Below are 22,288 nucleotides of genomic sequence, written 5' to 3'. Positions count from 1 at the left end.
AAATGGCATTGTTAGGGTCTGCTGGCCACTGATGATGCTGGGAGAGGAATCTAAGTTATGGTTGCAGCTGCTCAGTCTCCTGCACCCTTGTATCTTTAGCACCATGACTGAACAAATTTGCCTATAATAATTGAGCAAATTTGCCTATAATAATAATTTTACTTGATTTAGGAAGGCAAAGAAGGCCATTTTTCTAAAGGCCATGAGACAAGAGGCATGAGAAGAAGAGTTCAAGGCAAAAGGCCACAAGGAGTGCTAAGTGTTGCAATGTGAGTAATATGTTCTCCAGGATGCAGCTGGCTCTCTAAGACATGAAGTGATAATTGTGCTTATGTGTCAATAACTTTGTTCAAATGTCAACTTTAAACTTAGATCTAATCCACTCACCACCAATCATAAAGAATTGACAGAAGTTAAATCTAAAAGATCACTAAATAATTAAAACATCAGTTGGATACATTAATATGAAAAGAAAAAAAAACAAAGAATTGAAACAACTCTCCTGCTTTTCAGATAACAGGATCAAAATATTATATACAGACATATAATATAAAATATGCAAACATATGTAAAATATTACACATATCTTACATATATTTGAAACCTTACATTTTCCTAAATCTGTTAACATGCAAATTAAAATGTGATTTGGAAAGAAATATTATGTTTATGAATTATGGGTAAGATTCTAACTTTTCTTCACTTGGAATTGTCTCTTGTTTCTTGGACTTTCCCTATAATTTGAGTTGTCAGAACATTAAATCATAGCACAATACTGCTTTATTTTCAGATTTATTATTGTATTCCATCCTTTCCTTCCAAAGTGGGTTAGTGGCAGAATATTTAAGAAGAATCTTTCTGCACATATCATACTAACTCCACTATCTGTGCTCATTAGCAGCTATATGGATGTCCAAGGGGTTCATTTGGACCACCTGCCAAGCTAATCCAGCCCCAGCAACTAATCAAGGATAGAATAAGTACAAAAGTGGATATATTCTTTCCTAAATGGATGCACTGTCAACCAGCTTACCAGATCCTTAATCTCAAGGGAAGTCAACTGCAGTTAAAGTAAACCCAGGATTTATTCCTAAAAGCAGTTCAGGTTTTAGTCAAATGTTAACTCTAGCCACATCATTTTTAATTAAACTTGCAAAAACAAAATAAAAACTTACCAATGAAATTTTGCACCAGTCAATGTAAAATTGAGTACGAAATTTTTTATCACATGTTATTACAGGCTCCATTTCTTGACTACATCTCAATTGATTCTGTGGATTTTCAACTTCTCGTAAACAAGAAGAAAACGGGACATCTGCACCAACCATGACATAAACGCTGTAAAAATGTGAAACTCTCAGGTTATCCTTTAAGAAAATTGAAAACACTAAAAAACAATCCACCTTAAAAGCAGGATTTAGCCTTTTGAATTGAGAGATTAACTAGACTCATCCCTGAGGTAGGGGCCTCGGCTCTAAAAACAATGATTCATGTAGGGGCTTCCTTTCATTCATTCCTTTATTCAGCCAATATTTACTGAGTGCTTTGGTATACCAGATACTCTCTCCATTCTATGTTAATTTCTAAAAACTTTATTTCATCCCATTTATTTTCATTCAATATAAACATGCATCATATTCTGATTACTATATTTAGTAATTACTATATTTAGTAGACTATTTACATTAAAAACATTATCCTTAAAGTAAATTAGGAAATAACCCCACTACTACAATAATAAATAACTAAGTAATACATTTCACTTAATTTTCTTGTAATAAAACTCTTAAATTACATCCCTGGAGGTATGGAGCTTTGGGTAGACATTACTATTTTACCTATCAGTTCCGTTAGTTTTTCTACTACACAAACCCCTATATGCTTGGTCTCTCATTAGAAGGCCTTGCAATCTTTTATCTAAGACATTAATATAAGGGTAAAACTATTGTTTGGTAAACACAAAGAGGCAAACAAAATATTTTGTTGGTTTGGGGGAATTATGGGGAAAGATCTCTACTTAACTGGCTAAAAAGATTTCACAACAGGAAATAGTGACAACAGTATTTAAATAATCTTGGAGCAGCTTGAGAAGATAGGAATCTCATTGGCCTTTCAAAAGAAAAGAGAAAACCAGGAAAATACTACAAGTAAATACTGTTCCTTTTCATAATGACAATGCTAGGAAAAAAATGACAATGTAAAATGAAATAAAACCATCAAAATTCTAGCTGCCTTCTTTGCAGAAGTTGACTAACTGATCCTAAAATTCCTAAGGAAGTTCATAGCACCCAGAATAGCCATACACACACACATACACACACACACAAATTTGGATAAGGAAAAACAAATTTGGAAAACTCACAATTCCCAATTTGAAAACTTACTCAGAGCTACAGTAAGCAAGTCATCTGGTACGGGCATAGGAACAGACAGACAGATCAACGGAATAGAACCGAGAATCCAGAAATAAACTCTCACATTTAATAAACTGATTATCATCACAAGTACCAAGACAATTCAAAAAGGAAAGAATAGTTGTTATAACTAATGGTGCTGGAAAAACTGGATATCCACATATCCCGTCCTACCTAAGAAGGCAAATGAGAAGCATATGTGAAATTCATGGTCCTGAGGCATAGGTTCACTAAAAGATTGAAAACTAATCATAGAATTACAGAATTCTTCCCCTCCCACAACACCTAACCACCATATTACTAAAGGTCTACTTATATTCATTCCTTTTACTCCATACATTAGTCCAGCTATCAAGAAAAAAATTATAAAACATACTATACAGCAAAAAACACAGTTTGAAAAGACTGAACAAGCATCACACCAGAATCAGATATGGCAGAGATGTTGAAATTATCAGACCAGAAATTTAAAACAACTATGACTAATATGCAGAGGGCTCTAATGAATAAAGTGAAACTACTTTGCAAGAAATGTTAAAATAACTTCTTTTGAGAGATGGAAAATGATACAAGTCAGAAACTCAGATCTACATAAAGAAAAGCAGAGCATCAGAGAAGGAATAAGTGAAGATAAAACCTTTTATTTTTCTTAATCTAACAGATAACTTGTTTAAAATAATAATAGCAACAATCTATTCACCATATATCCATAAATGTATATATCTACATATATGTTTATATACACTTATAGATAAGCAAAATAAATGACAGCAATGATACAAGAGAGATGAGGGAAAGACAGGGATTATTTTATCATAAGATACCTGCAATACCTAGGAAGTAGTGTAGTGTTATTTGAAAGTGAACTTGGATTGGTTATATATGTATATTACAAACTCTAAGACAATCAGTAAAAAACAGTTTAAAAAATACAACTGATATGTTAAAAGAGAGAAAACATCATAAAAAATGCGCAATGAAAACTATAAAAAGTGGGAAAAGAGTGGAAGACAAAAATAGAAACAAAAAACAAAGGCAACAAACAGAAAACAGTAACAAATATGGTAGATTTATATTTTATTTTATTTTATTTTAATTTTATTTTATTTTTGAGACACAGTCTCGCCCTGTCACCCGGGCTGGAGTGCAGATCTCAGCTCACTGCAACCTCCGCCTCCTGGGTTCAAGCAATTCTCCTGCCTCAGCCTCCCAAGTAGCTGAGACTACAGGTGCCCGCGACCACACCCAGCTAATTTTTGTATTTTCGGTAGAGATGGGTTTTCACCATGTTGGCTAGGCTGGTCTCAAACTCCTGACCTCAGGTGATCTGCCTGCCTCTGCCTCCCAAAGTGCTGGGATTACAGGCGTGAGCTACCATGGCTGGCCTCAATAATCACTTTAAACATCAATGGTCTAAATACCCCATTGAAAAGACAGAGACTGTCAGAGTGGATTGAAAAACAAGATCCAACTATACTCTTTATAAAAAATATCTACGTTAAATAGGAAGACACATATACATTAAAAGTAAATGGGTGGAGAAGGATATACTATGCTAACAATAACTAAAAAGCAGGAGGAGCTATATTAATTTCGGACAGAGCCAACCTCACAGCAAGGAAACTTATCAGAGACAAAGAAAGGCATTACATAATGATAAAGAGGTCAATTCTTTAAGAACATAAATCACTCCTTAATGTGTATATGCCTCATAACAGTGCATCAAATTACATGAGGCAAGAGCTGATAGAAGTGCAAAGAGAAACAGATGAATCCACTATTATAGCTGGACATTTCAACATCTCTCTATCAGAAATGGACACAACCAGCAGGCAGAAAATTGGTAAAGACATAGTGAAACTCAGTATCATCATCAGTCGACAGGTTTTAATAGACACTTAGAGACTACTTCATCCAAAAATAGCAGAATACACATTCTTCTTAAGTTCACATGAAACATTTAGCAACATTCCAGACCAGAAAAATTAACAAATTTAAAGGAATGGAAATCATACACTGTCTGCTGTCAGACCCCGGTAGAATTAAACTGGAACTCAATATCAAAAGATAACTGAAAAATCCCAAACTACTAGGAGACTAAGCAACATACTTCAAAAATTGCACATGGATTAAAGGAGAAATCTTGGATGAAACTTGAAAATATTCTGAATTAAATAAAAATGAAACCATAACTTATCAAAATGTTTACAATTTGGCAAAAGCAATACTTAGAAGGAAATTCATAGCATTGAATGCATACATCAGAAAAGAAGAGAGATCTAAAATCAATAATTGAAACCTCCCCCTCAGGAAACTAGAAAAAGAAGAACAAATGAAATCCAAAGTAAGCAGAAGAAAAAAAAATCAGATAATCTGCACAGGCCTATATGTAGTAAGGAAATTGAACCAATAATTAATAATCTTCTAAAGCAGAAAGCATCAGGTCCAGATGGGTTCACTGTTGAATTCTACCAGACATTTAAAGGAGAAATTATGCCAACTCTCTACAATATTTCTCAGAAGACAAAAGCCAAAAGAATACTTCCTATCTCATTCTATGAAACCCAAATTACCTTAATACCAAAACCAGAAAACAACATTACATGAAAAGAAACTACACACCACACCAGCATCTCTCATAAACACAGGTGCAAAAATCCTCAACAAAATATTAGCAAATCAGATTCAACAATGTATAAAAGGAATTATACACAATGATCAACTGGGACTTTCCCCAGTTATGCAAGGCTAATTCAACATCCAAAAATCAGTTAATATCACATCAACAGGCTAAAGAAGAAAAATCACATGACAGCATCAGCAGATGCAGGAAATGCATTTGACAAAATCCAATGGCAATTTGGGAAAAAAAAATAGTAAACTAGGAATAGAGGGGAATTTCCTCAATTTGATACCTACAGCTAACATTACTCTAAATGATGAGAAACTTGAAGTTTTCCTACTAGTATCAGGAAAAAGTTAAGAATGTTGCCTCTCATCACTGTTTTTTAACATCATACTGGAAGTCCTAACTAATGTAATAAAAGACAAAAAGAAGACAAAAAGTATACAGATTTGAAAGGATTAAATACTGTCTTTCTTTGCAGATGATATGATTCAAAAGAATTGATTAAAAACTCCTAAAACTAGTCAGTGATTACAGCAACGTTGCAGGAATCAGTAATAACCTTCCAAAACAGAAAGCATCAAAATACATGAGGCAAGAGCTGATAGAGCTGATACTAAGATTAATATAATAAAGTCCATCACTTTCCTATATACCAGCATGAACAGGTAGAACTTGAAATTAAAAACACAGGCCGGGTGTGGTGGCTCACACCTGTAATCCCAGCAGTTTTGCAGGCCGAGGCAGGTGGGTCACCTGAGGTCAGAAGTTTGAGACCAGCCTGGCCAACATGACAAAACCATCTCTACTAAAAATACAAAAATTAGCTGGGCATGGTGGCACATGCCTGTAGTCCCAGCTTCTCAGGAGGCTGAGCCAGGGGTTGAACCCAGGAGGCAGAGGTTGCAGTGAGCCGAGATTGTGCCACTGCACTCCAGCCTGGGCGACAGAGTACCCTCCAAAATAAAATACTTAAATATAAATATAAGTCTAATAAAATAGGTATAAGATCTGTATGAGGAAAACTACAAAACTGATGAAAGAAATCAAATAAGACCTAAATAAATGGAGAGATATTCCATGTTTAATGGATAGGAAGACTAAATATTGTCCATATGCCAGTTCTTCCCAAATTAATTATAGATTCAATGTAATCTCAATCATATTCTCAGCAAGTTAATTTGCGGATATTAACAAACTTATTCTAAAGTTTATATGGAGAAACAGAAGACCCAGAATAGCCAAAACAATATTGAAGGAGAAGAACAAATTTTGAGGACTGACACTACCCAACATCAAGATTTACTATAAAGCTACAGCAATCAAGACAGTGTAGTATTGGGAAATAATTGACAAAATAGATCAATGAAACAGAATACACATTTAGAAACAGACCCACATAAATCTATTCAACTAATCTGTGGCAAAGGAGCAAAGGCAATACAATGGAGGAAAGACAGTCTTTTGAACAAATGGTGTTGAAAAAACTAGACTTATACATGTAAAAAATGAATCTAGATACATATGCCCTTCACAAAAATTAACTCAAAATGCATCACAGGTGTACATGCAAAATGCAAAACTATGAAACTTCTAGAAGATAATAGAGGAGAAAATCGAGATGACCTTGGATTTGACGATGATTTTTTAGTTACAACACCAAAGGCACAATCCATGAAAGAAAGAATTGACAAGATGGACTTAATTAAAATTAAAAATTTCTCTTCTGCAAAAGACACTGCCAGTAGTACAAAAAGCCACAGACTACAAGGAAATATTTGCAAAATGCATATCTGATAAAGGACTGTTATCCAAAATATACAAAAAACACTTAAAACATAAAACAACAAACAATCCAATTAAAAATGGGCCAGAGGCCAGATGCAGTGGCTCAAGCCTGTAATCTCAGCACTTTTGGAGGCCAAGGTGGGCAGATCACTTGAGGCCAGGAGTTTGAGACCAGCCTCGCCAACATGGCGAAACCCCATCTCTACTGAAAATACAAAAATTATCTGTGTAAGATGGCGTGCTTCTATAGTCCCAGCTACTTGACTTGGGAGGCTGAGGCATGAGAATCACTTGAACCCAGGAGGCGGAGGCTGCAGTGAGCCAAGATCGCACCACTGCACTCCAGCCTGGGTGACACAGTAAGACTCTGTCTAAAAAACAACAACAACAAAAAGCCAGAGACCTTAACAGACACCTCACCATAGAAGTTATACTCGTGGTAAATATGCACATGAAAAGATGCTCCACTTTACATATCATCATGGAAACACAAATGAAAACAGTGAGATACGCAACACACAGATTGGCCAAAATCCAGAACAGTGGCAATATCAAATGCTGGCAAGGATGTGAAGCAACAGCAACTTTTATTCATTGCTGGTGGGAATGCAAGATGGTGTAGCCAATTTGGAAGACAGCTTGGCAGTTTCTTATAACATAACATACTTTTACCATATGATCCAGCTATCACTCTCCCTATATTTACCCAAAGGAGTTAAAAACTTATTTCCACACAAAAGCCTGCACATGGATATCTATAGCAGCTTTGTTCATGACTGCCAAAATATGGGGGCAACCAAGATGTCCTCCAGTAGGTGAATGATAATTAAACTGTGGTACATCCAGAAAATGGAATATTATTCAGTGCTAAAATGGAATAAGCTATCGAGCCATGAAATGATATGGAAGAAACTTCAAAGCATATTACTAAGTGAAATAAGCAAATATGGAAAGGCTACAGACTACATGATTCCAATTATATGACATTCTGGAAGAAAAACCACTATGGAGACAGTAAAAACATCAATGATTGCCAGAAGTTGGGGGGAAGGAGGGATGAACAGGTGGAACATAGATGACTTTTAAAGCAGTGAAACTACTCTGTATGATACTATAATGATGGAAACATGTCATTATACATTTGTCCAAACCCACAGAATATAAACCACCAAGAGTAACACCTAATGTAAGGTAGGGACTTTGGGTGATAGTGAGTTGTCAATGTAGGTTCATCATTTGTAACAAATGTACCACTCTGGTGGGGGATGTTGATAATGGGGGAGGTGATGCAAAAGTAATCTCTGCACCTTATGCTTAATTTTTCTATAAACCTAAAAATTCTCTTAAAAATAGTATACGCACAAAAAAATCAAAGACTTTAAGAGCTAAAACTATTAAACTCTGAGAAGAAAACAGGTGTAAATATGACCTTGGATTAGGCAATGATTTTTAAAATATGACACCAAAAGCTCCAGCAGTAACAGAAAAAAAATAAATTGAACTCTATCAAAATAAAAAAGTTCTGTGCTTCAAAGAACACCATTAAGAAAAGTGAAGACAATCCATGGAATAGGAGAAAATATCTGCAAATCATATATTTAATAAAGGACTTGTATATAGAACATATAAAAACTCTTATAACTTAATCAAAAAATGAATAATTCAATTAAAAATGGCAAAGGATATGAATAGACCTATTTCCAAATATGATATACAGATATCTAATATGCATATGAAGAGATGCTCAACATCACTGGCCATCAGCAAAATAGAAAACAAAACCACAATGAGATACCACTTCACTTTCACTAGGATGGCTATAATCAAAAAGACAGATAATAGCTAGTGCTGGTGAAGATATGGAAAAGTTGGAACTCTCCTATTTTGCTGGTGGAAATGTAAAATGCATCTGCTTTGGAAAACAGTCTGGCAATTCCTCAAAATCTTAAATACAGAGTTACCATATGACCCAGCAACTCGATTCCTAGGGATATACTTAAGAAAAATGAAAATATATGTCTACACAAAGACTTGTACATGAATGTTCACAATGACATCATTCATGGTCAACAAGTGGAAACAACCCAAATGCTCATCAACTTATAAATTGATAAACAAAAGATGGCATATCCATAAAATCGAATATTATTCCACGATTAAAAATGAAATACTAATTTATTCTACAACATAGATGAAACTTGAAAATGTTATACAAAGTGAAAGAAGCCAGTCAAAGAAGACCACATATTATATAATTCCATTTATACAAAATGTCCAGAATAGGCACATTTATAGAGACAGCAAGTTCCTTAGTGGCTGCCTAGGGGTAGGGGTGGGGGTGGGGGTGACTTCTAATGGGTACAAGGGTGGGTGTGTGGTGTTGGGATAATAACAACTTTCTAAAATTGGTTATAATAATGATTGCATGACTGAATTTACTAAAAGTCACGATTTAAAATTGTACATTTTAGATAGGTGCATTGTATGATATGTGAATTATATCTCAATAAAGCTGTTATTTTTTTTTAAATGAAATGAAATAAAAGTACAGCACAAAAGTTCAAAGCTATGTAAATGTAAATATGAAGTCACGACCAAGCCTGAGATGACAACTGTGTTCGAGAATATGTTCACACAAATTCATTTGCTCTACACATCAAATTTATATTAGGATTTAAGGTTCATTTGAAAGATTATCTTTTAAAAAACCTATTGTACCTTTGGGAAACAAATAGTAAATAATGGGCAAAATTAAAGATCAAATTAAAAATTCAGAACAAAAGTAGAGATGAGAAACCATTGGTATTTAGATGATCAGAGGATATAAACATATTCAATTTAAAACAAGTTATTACTTTTAAGCCTCGCATACATTCAGTTTCTATCCTTTTAGTAACTACCAAGGCAACACCATATTTTTCCTTGGTAATTGTGAAACATATTTGTAAGGACAGAGATTAAATGAATGTTTCTTACAACTGTTAATGGCCCTCTTGCTTAGCCAAGACATTGATTTGTATTTGCAATTAGTAAGATTTTTAATTAATTCCTCTCAAGGTAACGTAAATGGGCATAAAAGATCTTCATGCTTTGAAATGTTTTTTTCTTAAATTATAAAACCAATATAAAAACATTACAGAAAACCTGAGGTATAAAAACAAAACTCATTTATATTGCCAAAAGAACTATTTTCATTTTCCAATGTACCTTGCAGAATATTTTTCAAATGCATATATTTTAATCTAATTGCAATAATCTCTAAAATATAATTTTGTATCCTGCTTTTTCACTTACTGCATCATAAGCATATTCCACATTGTAATCTTTGTAATTATAGTTTTATGGCAATATAATTTCTTTTTAAGTACACATGATTTATTCCACAATTATTTCAGAGTTGGACAACTAAGTTGCTTCCAATTTTTTGAAGTTATAAATAATATTACAAAGACTATCTCTGCATATTCTTTAATGTGACTATCCTAAAAGAGAGGTCTAGAAGTAGAAACATTTTTATGACAGTTGACACATACTGCCAAATTACTTTCATCTCTACTTGGATGATCCATAAGCTTTTCAACTTAATATGTTCCAAACTGAGCTCATCATTACCCCACCCCACCTCCACCTGTTCCTCCTTCTATCTTCTTCTCTCTTGGTGATTGACATCCCCAAATGCTCAAGTCATGAACTCAAGCACCAACTCTTTGACTCCTCTCCTTCTCTCCACATATTCAATCCATCATCTGTCTCTGACATTTACCCTGAAATAACTCTCATACACACCTGTCCACTTTGTTTTGTCCCACTGCTACAACTGTAGTTCTAGTCACCATCACCTTCCACAGGGAGTGAAGGAACAGCCCCTTAATGGTGCTCCTTGAACCCAGTCTTTGCCACTGTCCTCAGGTAGCCTATTGGCTAAATGAATGCATGAATGAAAAGCATTATACCAGTTTAAAAACAAACGGAACACAGATGTCATGCTCAAAAGCAGGAGATATTGGATTTGTCTCATTAAGTTTTTTTAAAAAGTATATTTATGGCTTCTTTTGTAGAATCACTAAGTTTGAACATGCTGGCTTTTAAAAATATGTAATTTTGTCTGAGTCCATGTGTAATAATAACTATGCTACACATGCTAAAATTATGTTTTTCATAATCTGTTGTTTTCCTTTCAACTAGTTGTTATGTCAAAATTTAAAATTTGTATGAAGTGAAAATGAGAATGATCTTTACCTTTATGACCCTAGCACATGTTTTCAAAATTTCAAATGTGTATAAACAGATGAGACAGGCGGCTATTATCAAGTATAAGGCTCTCAATGAATGCTAACAAAACCTGGTACTTCAAAAGACTAGAGACTGGAGTGCACTAGATAGAGTTGTTTCTTGTGAAGAATTTTTTTTCTTCCAATTTGAACAATTCAATTTCTCTTCTTTGAGGTAAAATGCATTTATTGAGGCCTTTAGATTTATAATGTGAAGAAACAAGTAATGGTAAACAATTTAAGTAGAAACTCCACCATTTCCAGCAATAGCCAAATAAATGGATCCAATGATTGTATTTTTTCCTAATTGCCCAATTAATGAATATACTTTGTTATTTTATGTATATAGAAGATAAAAGACAGTTTAGAGAAGAATATGTCCATATATGTTACATGTTGCCTGGGAAATCTTGAGCACTCAAAAGCAGCAGCACGAAACTTCCTGCCTTTTCTTCCACCCCACTTCTTTCTAATGTACATACCTGCAATTAATCAATCAAAAAGTAAGATACAAAATAAAGAATGAAAGATGTATGGGATTATAGCAAAACACATATAATAAAATAAACAAGTGAAAAAGTCACCAGAAATTAGGAAAACATTGAAAACTCGACAGGACTAATAATTCTCTTGCAAGCCAGAGCACTGCATTTGGCACTTAATTTTCTTGTACCCAAATTGAAATAAAAAAAAAAAAAACACAGTAAATGTCACAGTTCTCATCATTAGAGAGGGGAAAGCATGACTATTCCTTAGAGACCTAAATGTTTTATTGGCACTAAATTCTAAAAGAATTTTTTCATGTGTTCATGTTCCTCTTTTTCATGTATCCTCTGGCAGGGGAAAATGGATGCTATTGGGTCCCCTAAAATCCCAGCACCTATATCCACACAGCATTTCCTCCATTCAGTCTTCCCTATTCTACAAGTGTGATCTCTCTAAAACAAAAATTTTAGTATCAACCATTTCCTGCACAGGTCCCTAATGCTTCAGGATGAAATCCAAATAACTTTTCCCAGAAGACAATGTCTTACATGGTCTGGTCTTTGCCCCTTCTGGATCTCTTTCTCCATTTCCACACTAAGTAGATTTCTGAATCCACTATGCTCTCTCCTACCTATGGTACTCGCCCAAGCCCTTTCCCCTGCATAGCGTTCCCATTTCTCATTTTCTCAGCAGGCTAATTTGTACTTATATTTTCAACTCAGTCAGCCTTCAGCTCCTCTATAAACCTTTTTCAGGTGTAGAAATGTAGTGAGAGAGGAGCCCTCTCTGTGATGCCTCAATTGTGGTACTTAAAACACTGATTTTAGTTATCTGATTATTTGCCTGCTCCCTAGTAGACTGCAAGCCTAGATTGTGTTTTTAAAATCACTGTACTCCAAAGACTAATAAAATATTCTCCCATTAAAAAAATATTGAATAAACCTTAAACTATGAAAGAAAAAATGATAGAACTCAGAAGAGTAGATATTAAACATATAGTTGCATTGACTTCATTTGTTTTTTTGTTATAAAAATTGATACAGGTTTCCAATTTTATTAAAGGCATTTGCAAATATTTCTATATCACCACTATTCCATAAAAGAAAGGATATTTGTACCAAAATTATAGGAGGGACATCATTTAAGAATAAAGGGCAATTCAGCCAGGCACAGTGGCTCACGCCTGTAATCCCAGCACTATGGGAGGCCAAGGCGGGTGGATCATGTGGTCAGGAGTTCCAGACCAGCCTGGCCAACATGGTGAAACCCCATCTCTACTGAAAATACAAAAACTAGCCAGGCACAGTGGCAGGCACCTGTAATCTCAGCTAATCAGGAGGTTGAGGCAGGAGAATCGCTTGAACCCAGGAGGCAGAGGTTGCAGTGAGTCGAGATCCCACCACTGCACTCTAGCCTGGATGACAGAGCAAGACTCTGTCTCAAAATAAATAGATAGATAGATAGATAGATAGATAGATAGATAGATAGATAGATAGATAGATAGATAAAGGGCAATTCTGTAAGTTACCATAGATAGAGACAATTTCAGAACTCTATTGAAATTGGCCCAGGATCATGACTTTCCATCAGACCAATATTGGGCAGCCATTGACTTCCATTCTTTTCCTCAAGTATAACTTCTCACTGAGGCCTTTGACATACAGCAAAAAGCAGACAATCAGTGGGAGTACTTTGTGAGATGGTCTAGAGAATAAACTAGGATTCTCTGTTGTTGATTGAAACTGGATCCACATGCTTTGGTAACCAGAGGAAATAGTGGTAAGTTTGACAATCTCTTAGGAAAAGTGAGTATATTCTTTAATCCTCACACCCCATCATTCCCTTCATAGCCACCATTTACACTACATCACTCGCCTGTGGTTGGCAGCCATGACATGCCTGGAATGAAATATGAACCTGCTCTTCTTCCCACCAGCTTTATCCCAGGCTAAATACATCCACAAGGCCTTAGCCTCTGGCTCAGCATCAGGAGGAAAAGTAGCACCAAGACCATGCCCAGAAACAGCACAGTTGCCTTGGGGTTATCAGTCTGGCAAGTGAAAATGAATCTTCTCAGAGGGCTCAGCCTTCCTTTGCAGGAGCTTATTCACTTTGAAGTAAATCTTCATAATCATTTTCTGTTTGATTTAGGAGAAGTTTGAAAGCTGTCAGTGAGTTCTGCAGAGATTAAAAAAAATGCTCATCAAGAAGGATGAGGAGCTCAGATGCTGCAGGTTGGGCTCATGGGGACTGACACTTAATGACACTTCAGGCAGTAGAAGGGTAGTAGATTTACTCTGAGGGTCTACTACTGAGGGCTACTCTTGGTCATCTGCTGTTTAACTGACTATACATATGAAATATGAAAAATTTTGCACTTATTACTTGTGGCTGACATGTGTAATAAATAGGAAATAATTTCATGGAGATCTTTTTCTTAAATCTGGGACTAAGACTTATGCTAAGTATTACACAAAGCACATTTATTAGGTGCCTAGTTAATACTTCTGAAGTGTATGAATATATTTTTAAACAAAAATTTTTACAAGGGATATAATTCCTTTGCTAGCTCTGAACCTATTTCTTGATCTTTTTAATATTTCATTTTTAAAGGATTTATAGCCCCTGATATTTTCAAAAGAATATACAAAGGCAGAAAGCATATTAAGTGAATTAAAAATCATAATATACACAGGTAAAAAGGAAATAAAGTATTAGTTAAGCATTGGATTTTTTTTCTAAATTTAAGGCAACAGGGCTAAAAAATTGTTTCTATTACCATGATTTTATATAACAACTAAAGAAAACATGCAAAATCATTTGCAGCGACAAACTTTTCTTTCAAATTATAACTCAAGTAAGATTTTATTTTATGAGTGTTTGTATACAGACACACTGGAGTAATAGAGTTGGCATTGTGTACAATTTATAGAAATGCTATTTTAAAAGACTCCATATGAATATTTTGTAAAGATTAAGGCTTAACATTAAATTAAAACTCATGGAAAGCGTTTCAAGTTGGGAAGGGATCTGAGACAAGAGTCCAAATAAATGCCACGGGACTGATTCAAATATCTGACAGTATGTGCCACCCTCTAGCAGGTGTTGGGGGTCAGTCAGTTAGTGATTGAATTCTCAAACAAGTACTTGTAGGACACAAATTCTGTTCTTAATATAGACTCACATGCTCAGGCCCAGCCCTAGGCTCAAAGAATCAGTCTCTAGGGGGAACAAAGGCCAGGAACCTATGTATATTTTTAGTAATATTCTATTGGCAATTTTCAGGCTAGACATAGTTGGAAAGCAGTGCTTTAGGTCACAGTTTGGTTTATGGAGTTGCTTGGTTCAATTTAGTTTAGTTCAGGTTCTAAAAGTACCTCGACGGGTGGGACCTGCACTACTAACGAGAAAAAGTGAGACCAGAATAAAGCACAACAATGAAAAACTCTACCAATGCCTTGTTTTTGTGCTGTTTCCTCCGACATTATTTGGTCATTGTTTTAACAATTGTGGAACACATTACCTTAAGAAAACTGTTTAAAAAACCCCATATTTGGAGAATGCCTTCAGGGAAGATACCCCCATTCATCTCATTCCACGGTTCTGCTTTAATTACTTTATAGGAAAGAGAATCATGTTGTAACTATGAAGTAAAAATTTAAGCTCTAGAATTATGTTTTCATATAGAAAGCCAACTAGGTACATAGACAAGAGATAAAGCAACCATTTTCCTCAAAGGACTTCTATGTATGCTTGACCGATTTCAAAATCCATTGCTATAAAACAGAAGATAAAATTTAATTCTGAAATTTTTAAGTTGGACTTTACAGCTCACTGTTTTTCCCCATCTGCCTTTTACCTACTCCCACAGACTGCATCCACGTGTACATAGTTCTCCTTTAAAGCTATCCTTAAATTTAATTCTTACTAATCCAGGTATTCTAGCTAATTCTAGATATCACCTGTATAAAAGTGTTTCCAGGATTATGGGCGAAGAAGTTGAAAGGGGAATATGCTATGCAAAATGTGATTTATTCCACAGACTATACTTTTATAGGATTGAGGGAGGAAAAGCAAATCTGCCTCAACCTACAGATTAAAAATTAAAGATCAAAGTTTGTCTTGATAATAACTTTACCCAGGCAGGATTCTTTCTTGACCTCCACAAGGTCAGAAGTCATGCTTTCTATCTGCACAGCTTGAGAACTGACAAATACCTTTCAAATGCATTACCTCACTTAATCATTATAACAACTCTGAGGGAGAACATAATCCCCACAGGAACAGATGAGGAAGTTGAGGCACTGAGGAGTTCAGGGTTTGCCCAGTGTCACCCAGCTTGTGAGTGACAAGGTCAGGCTTTAGGCCTTTGTGTCACAGGAATGGGTTTCAAATCCACCCCAGCCATCAGTCACTGACACATGGTGGAAAGAATGTTAAAGATGAAGAAATAGTTTCCTAGAATAAAGTTACAGCAGTCTGTGCATCCTTCTGCAGCTAATAACTGGGGCGTCAATTTCCTTTGAAATTCATGGCCCTAAATAATCAGCTTCTTTATGGAAGGTACAAAAGACTTAGTGCTATAATTTATGATGCTGATCCTCATCTACAATTAGATTTCACAGACCAGGAACTTGAGATATAAAAAACCACTAACACAACATCTTTGTCAATATAGAAAATTACTAGTATGTTCATATCTTTACAATACCTATTTCTTATTAAAAAGAAAAATGCAATAGGCCATCTTCCATCTATAATAAGTTTGATAAGATCACCATATTTAAAAACCTATATTTAAGGCAATCAGATAAAGGTCTGCTTACCCCTCCTTCAGGTCATTAATGGGAAGTGGCACCCTGCCACCCCTGTCTAGGGCCGATGTGATGTTTATGGCATTTAGGCGCTCTGGCTGCCACACATTTTTCACTGCCCCAAGAAAGTCTCCAAGAACCTCACTGGCCAACATTTCTTCTACATTCATATTCTTAATGAAGAATTCTGCTTGATATGGCAACGGGAAGTCTAATTTTGGTAAAAAAGAGCATGCATATCTTTAATGAAGTAGTCTTTTAAAAAGGAAACAAAAGAACAATTTGCGATTTGTTGAGTTCTGTCATAATCCTGGCAGCAGGAAGCAATATTAATACTGACTTTAAAGGCTTTCTGTTTAACAGAGGATGTATCTAAAAACATAACTGACATTAGAAACAGAACTTTATCTACAATATAATAAAATCCAAGGCTCATCAGAGGCTCATCAGGGCAATTTATAGTTATAGAATTTGGCAAAACAACTAAGAAAAGCTAAATCTACATTTTAAATTTATAATATTACTGATCTTTTGGGGAGCATGCTAAAATATTACTTTTTCTGAAATAAAAATCAATTATATGTCCAAAAGGAATTCTAAAAACCAGAACAATTCCACAGTTTTTAATCACACTATAATTAAATATTCTAGAAAAATTATAAAGTTCTCATGGAATTCCACTTCACATTGTTGGAGATTTAGTGTTTTTTCCTCCGCAATGTGTCATCAAAATTTCCCTCTAAATATTTCATGATTAACATCTTAAAACAAACCCATGTCAAATTCAGCCTTTCAATATGAGAAACTGTAAGTAAATATAATTTGTTACTCAAATGCTACTCTTCAATTACAAATAATCACTCTCTATATTCTAATTGTTCTCTTATGATAAATAATAGCTTTCTGTTTATTTAATAATATTTCTGTAAGAATAAAGGTTAATTTTTAAATGTATTTACTATGAGGCAGGCCAAGCTAGGGGACTTAGGTGAATTAGAACATTTAATTCTCACAACAAGAGGGTGAGTAGCTGCTTGTGTTTTTCATTGTACTTTCATATGTGGAAGCTTATCTTTAGAGAGGTCCAGAAGCTTATCTCATAATGTGAACTTACCTCGTACGATTTTTATCTATGCTAAAAGAGACTGCATATATAAGGTGCTCAGCAGAGCTCCCAAAACATAGTAGGAGCCTATAAAATATTAAATGTTAGCTCTAATTATAATAATATGAAAAGGTTGATTATCTGAATTTTTACTTTAAAAAGACAAGAAAATATTTCTAGGTGCTACACAGATTTTAAGTCCCCAGTAGTAATTACACTATGTATATCCTCTCATTTATTTCAATAAAATTCATGTATCTGTAAGATATTCCACTTTTATTTAATGAACAAAAAATAAAAATTACATTAAGTACCTAAAATCTTGGTTAACTTATTTATTATGAAGCATCCTATTAAAGGACATTTGATGCCTGAGATGAAGTCAAAGAAGAAACTACGGCTTCAGAATTTTCAACAGAGTTTTCTAGAGTGTGGTCATCACTTTTTAAAGATTTAGTTTTTCAAAGCCCTAATCATAGAAAGCTCTTTGCTTATCTCCTATATTGTCACTTGTTCTGCTTACAATTTTGTTAGATTTCCTTAATGTATAGCCCATCTGCAATCTAAAATATATTTATTCTCATATATGCAAATAAATTTCCTGTTTTATAGACATATTTCCTGTTTTATACAGATAAATAGCTTAAGCATGCTACATTTATCTGCATACCTAGAAATAGTCATGCAGAAATGTGTTATGAGAAAGTTTCTTGGCAATAAATAATAAAATATTTATAAATAATACAAATACAGCTTTTGAATATGCCAGAAGTCTAAAATCTATTCATTTCATTCAATGTTTTTACATCCAGGTTTCTTAAAAAGTATCTAAAACTTTTTTCTTATGATCAGTGCTACTTTTTGGAGAATTATTATCTGGCTTTTCCTGTTCCACGTGACCCAGCTTCATGGCTCCTTTTCTGAGACCTGCTGCAAAGCCTGTGGTTGCCACCACACCCCTCAGAGGCTTTGAGCTGGGCAGCTGCCTGCTATCTACCCATCCAAGAGCTGCTGCCAGGCCTCCCAGAGATGAGTCACAGCAGCTTTCTAACTCTGGGGAAATCCCATGCCTGCTATATTTGGAAATCACAGAGGCCAAGAGAACAGTAGGCCAACAGATTGGTGGCAGGCCTCTGAGGCACTAAACCCAATTTAGAGAATCACCTTATGTACTCTCCATGAGCTTCATGCGGTGTGAGTCTACATGACTAATTTCCCATTAGGTCTCTCAGAACAGGAGACAGCTGGGCAGGGAGTTGGACAGAGCATGATTACCCTGATATATAACTTTTGTTATTTCTTTTCCTAAATCTAATCTGGGATAAATAACATGAGTGTAGGCCATGCTCAAACATGTACATCCTACTGCACATATACATTTGTTGTCTAGACCAGCAAGGACAAATGCATGGACTTTAGTGCAGTGGTTAAAATAGGTTTGGGCCACTAACCCTACATAAAAAGCAGAGGAACAAGCACTGCCTGGAGTAAAGGTGGAGGCTTCTAAAACCTGTCTACTACTCCTTCTCACTAGCACACCTTCCAAACCCGTTATTTAGACAAAGAGCCCTGCTGCCAATTTTCAATCCTACAGTTGTCTAGCAGTCTTCCATTAGTATCTACTTGACCACAGGTCCTCATACGTCAACAACAACATCTATTGAGATGCCTTGAGTAATCTGTATCTACAGCACTGAGACTAGATTTGAGAAGGAAGAAGTTCAAACTATAGAACAAGCTTTCAATTTGTAGGGACTCTCACACCTGACAGAGTTTCGAGTCCCTTTGAGAGCATAATGGTGAGGTGAGATGGTCCAAGGCCACTGTAGTATAACTTTATAACTGTAATGATGAATTCCTAAGGAGGAAGGAAACTTTTCAATTATTCTGCTCATTAAGTGTATTCCAATTCTACAGGGCCAGCTTAGACAGCATGTAAGCATCCAATCACCACTGTAGTCAAGAACAAAAATCTCCCTGATCCAAACATAAATACCTACCAAAAGCCTTTGGGGAGTGGCAGAGTGGACAGGGAGTCTTCTGTCCAGGGCCACAGAACTGGCACTTGGACTTGCTTTTCATATATGAAGGTCATTTTAAATTTTAAACTTGCATATTTGTTGTCTACAATTGATACCGGTAAACACCTGGGGGAAAACATTCACTTAAGGGGGTTTAAGTGTTCAAGCAATCTCTCCATACACATGTTTAATTTTACAGAAATTCCTTCTTTCATATCGTGTAAAAGTAATTTTTAACCCAGCCTTGACTGCATTATCATTAATGCTAAATTAGTACGTTCTGATAAAATGTTTGGTGTTTGCTCATTTGTTTTTAGTTGCACTAGTAAATAGAAGCAAAAATTCCCCTATCAAGAATGCACAATTGTTTTCTTGTTTTTAGAGGGAAAAAATTCTGGATCAGTTTCCCTCCTGTCATTCTCATAAATGATATCTAACATAGGGAGGATTATTCCATGATTTATACAATTCAACTACAGGCCAGGTGTGGTGGTTCGCGCCTGTATTCCCAGCACTTTGGAAGGCCAAGGCAGGTGGATCACATGAGGTCAGGAGTTTGAGACCAGCCTGGCCAACATGGTGAAACCCCATCTCTACTAAAAATACAAAAAATTAGCCGGGCGTGGTGGCAGGTGCCTATAATCCCACCTACTCGGGAGGCTGAGGCAGGAGAATCACCTGAACCCAGGAGGCGGAGGTTGCAGTTAGCTGAGATGGTGCCATTGCACTCCAGCCTGGGTGACGAGAGCAAGACTCCATCTCAAAAAAAAAAAAAAAAAAAAAAAAAGAAAATTAACTACAAAGTATTTGGTGATATTTTCCCAGTCAATTGATTAAAATATTTGAGAGTGTAATTCTGAGAATACTTCCTTATCCCTAACCTTCAAAATTCTTAGGAAATCACTTACAATTTGAGCATATGAAACTTTAAATTGCTGAATTACTAATACACTATAAACTATTTAGGAAGGAAATGGTACCCTAAGTTATGGTTGTTTTCCAGAAACCCTATATTATCACATAGACTATTACCTACAGTAAATTTTTAAATAAAATAATAAAACTGGTTAGTAATTATTTTTTTTGAGACAGGCTCTCACCCTATCAGCTAGGCTGGAGTGCAGTGCTCCAGCCTTAACTTGTGAATCCTTACCCCATACTTATAAGAGAAATGCTACTGTTAGTCCCATTTTAAGGTAATGAAAAAGGCTTAGAGAAATAAGAGGACTATCTGTTTGGCTTCCTATCTGAGTTTTCACCATCATAACACACCATAATATTTTATAATAAATTACATATTGCTTAGTTTTCTTTTCTACATCTTATTATTTCATCAGTTATATTAGGTATGTGGCATTTTAAAATTCTGAACTATATTTTATGTAGTTATAAAACATAATGAAATACTTCTTGTAAATAAGAAATGATCAACATATTTTCATACCTACCTTCTGCAGACATTATATTAATTATCAAATTATGCCTTGCAGTCTCAAAGGTGCGCCTGTTGTAGGCAGTTATCTATTATAAAAGGAAAACCATATTAAAGAAGTGAAATGTTCTTTGTAAAATGAAATTCATTAAGGATTAAAATGAAAACAAATTGTCATTCTTTCCATTTTCATTATTTGTTGATATACTTACAAAATATTCCTTCTCTGGGCAATGAGAACTCAGAGCTTTTAGCAATATTATGGGAAAATAAATAATTAGTCAGGTCTATTTAATGTACTGAAACAAAAAGTTAAAATCAGAAAGACTCTTTCATAGAAGGCCATTAAGCACTGGTAGCAATGCAGATGCATCATTAGTAAATGGATTAACCATTATGAATTACTTACCGGTGATGTTCTAAGATTTCAAAAAAAAAAACAATAATTTTTGTACTTTTAAATGGAGTTTAAGAATTATAATGAAAAGTACACTTTAAAACAAGCATATCTTTGTGTTTTTTTGCATTTAGTACTAAACTGCACCCCAATCAGTCAAAAAATGTCATAAATAACCCTTTGGAAATCATATCTCACTTACGATGGGAGTAAAGTAGTAAGGATCATAGTCCATGAAGCTTATGGAACATGCTCAAAAACACAAATCAATCCCTTCATACGGGCAAATATTAGTAAACATTTGCAGAGCCAATAGACTTACATCAAAGTCAATTCAGAAACAGCCAGTGCAAACAACACACAAAGCAAAGGCCAAAAACAGGATATGGCTTCAAAACTTAAGGCCTATTTAACTTTATAACAGATATTAAATCATTCGGACACATCTGCAGTACCTCAAAAAAAAAAAAACAAATGATTGTGTCAAAATCTTAGAATCCCAGCACTAACCTTCTGGGAATGATTGCAGCTGGAGGTGACACTGAGACAAAAGAGTAGGATAAAACTGACTTCAACTAAAAATAAATATCTTGTGCATTTTAAGACAAATATCAAAGATTTTTATACATTACACGTGTCAAAAAATAAGTTGCAGTCATTGAAAATACTGAGTTAGAACAGTAAGAATTTTGAAATAAATAATTTCAAACTTTTAACAATGTTTAAAAGGTATATATTTTGAAAGGCATATTACTCCATAAAGTTAAAAGAACCTCTCTCTCCAGGATTTGTCAAATTTCCGTCATATTTAATTATTTCCTTGCTGTTATCTGTTGGGACACATGATCAATTAATTTCACACCAGACATTAAAATTAAGACTAGCCATTAAACAAACTAGGAACTTTTGCTCAAATGAAACATACAAAAAATGC

General features: G+C 34.9%; 1 protein-coding gene across 12 annotated transcripts in view; it reads right to left on the bottom strand.

Moving 5' to 3' along the window:
• Positions 1–22,288, bottom strand: part of SGCE (sarcoglycan epsilon) — a 70,777-nt gene that overhangs the window by 16,866 nt on the left and 31,623 nt on the right. For all 12 annotated transcript variants that reach the window (XM_019031480.3, XM_004045771.3, XM_004045773.5 and 9 more), the window contains 3 exons: positions 20,974–21,046; positions 16,412–16,610; positions 1,176–1,338 (listed from right to left, as the gene is read on the bottom strand). In XM_019031480.3, coding sequence (XP_018887025.2) covers positions 1,176–1,338; positions 16,412–16,610; positions 20,974–21,046 — 435 coding nt within the window. The remainder of the gene's footprint in view (positions 1–1,175; positions 1,339–16,411; positions 16,611–20,973; positions 21,047–22,288) is intronic.

The sequence above is a fragment of the Gorilla gorilla genome, chromosome 6, assembly GCF_029281585.2.
Source record: "Gorilla gorilla gorilla isolate KB3781 chromosome 6, NHGRI_mGorGor1-v2.1_pri, whole genome shotgun sequence".
Lineage (NCBI taxonomy): Eukaryota > Metazoa > Chordata > Mammalia > Primates > Hominidae > Gorilla > Gorilla gorilla.
This window is presented reverse-complemented; position numbering and strand designations above follow the sequence as displayed.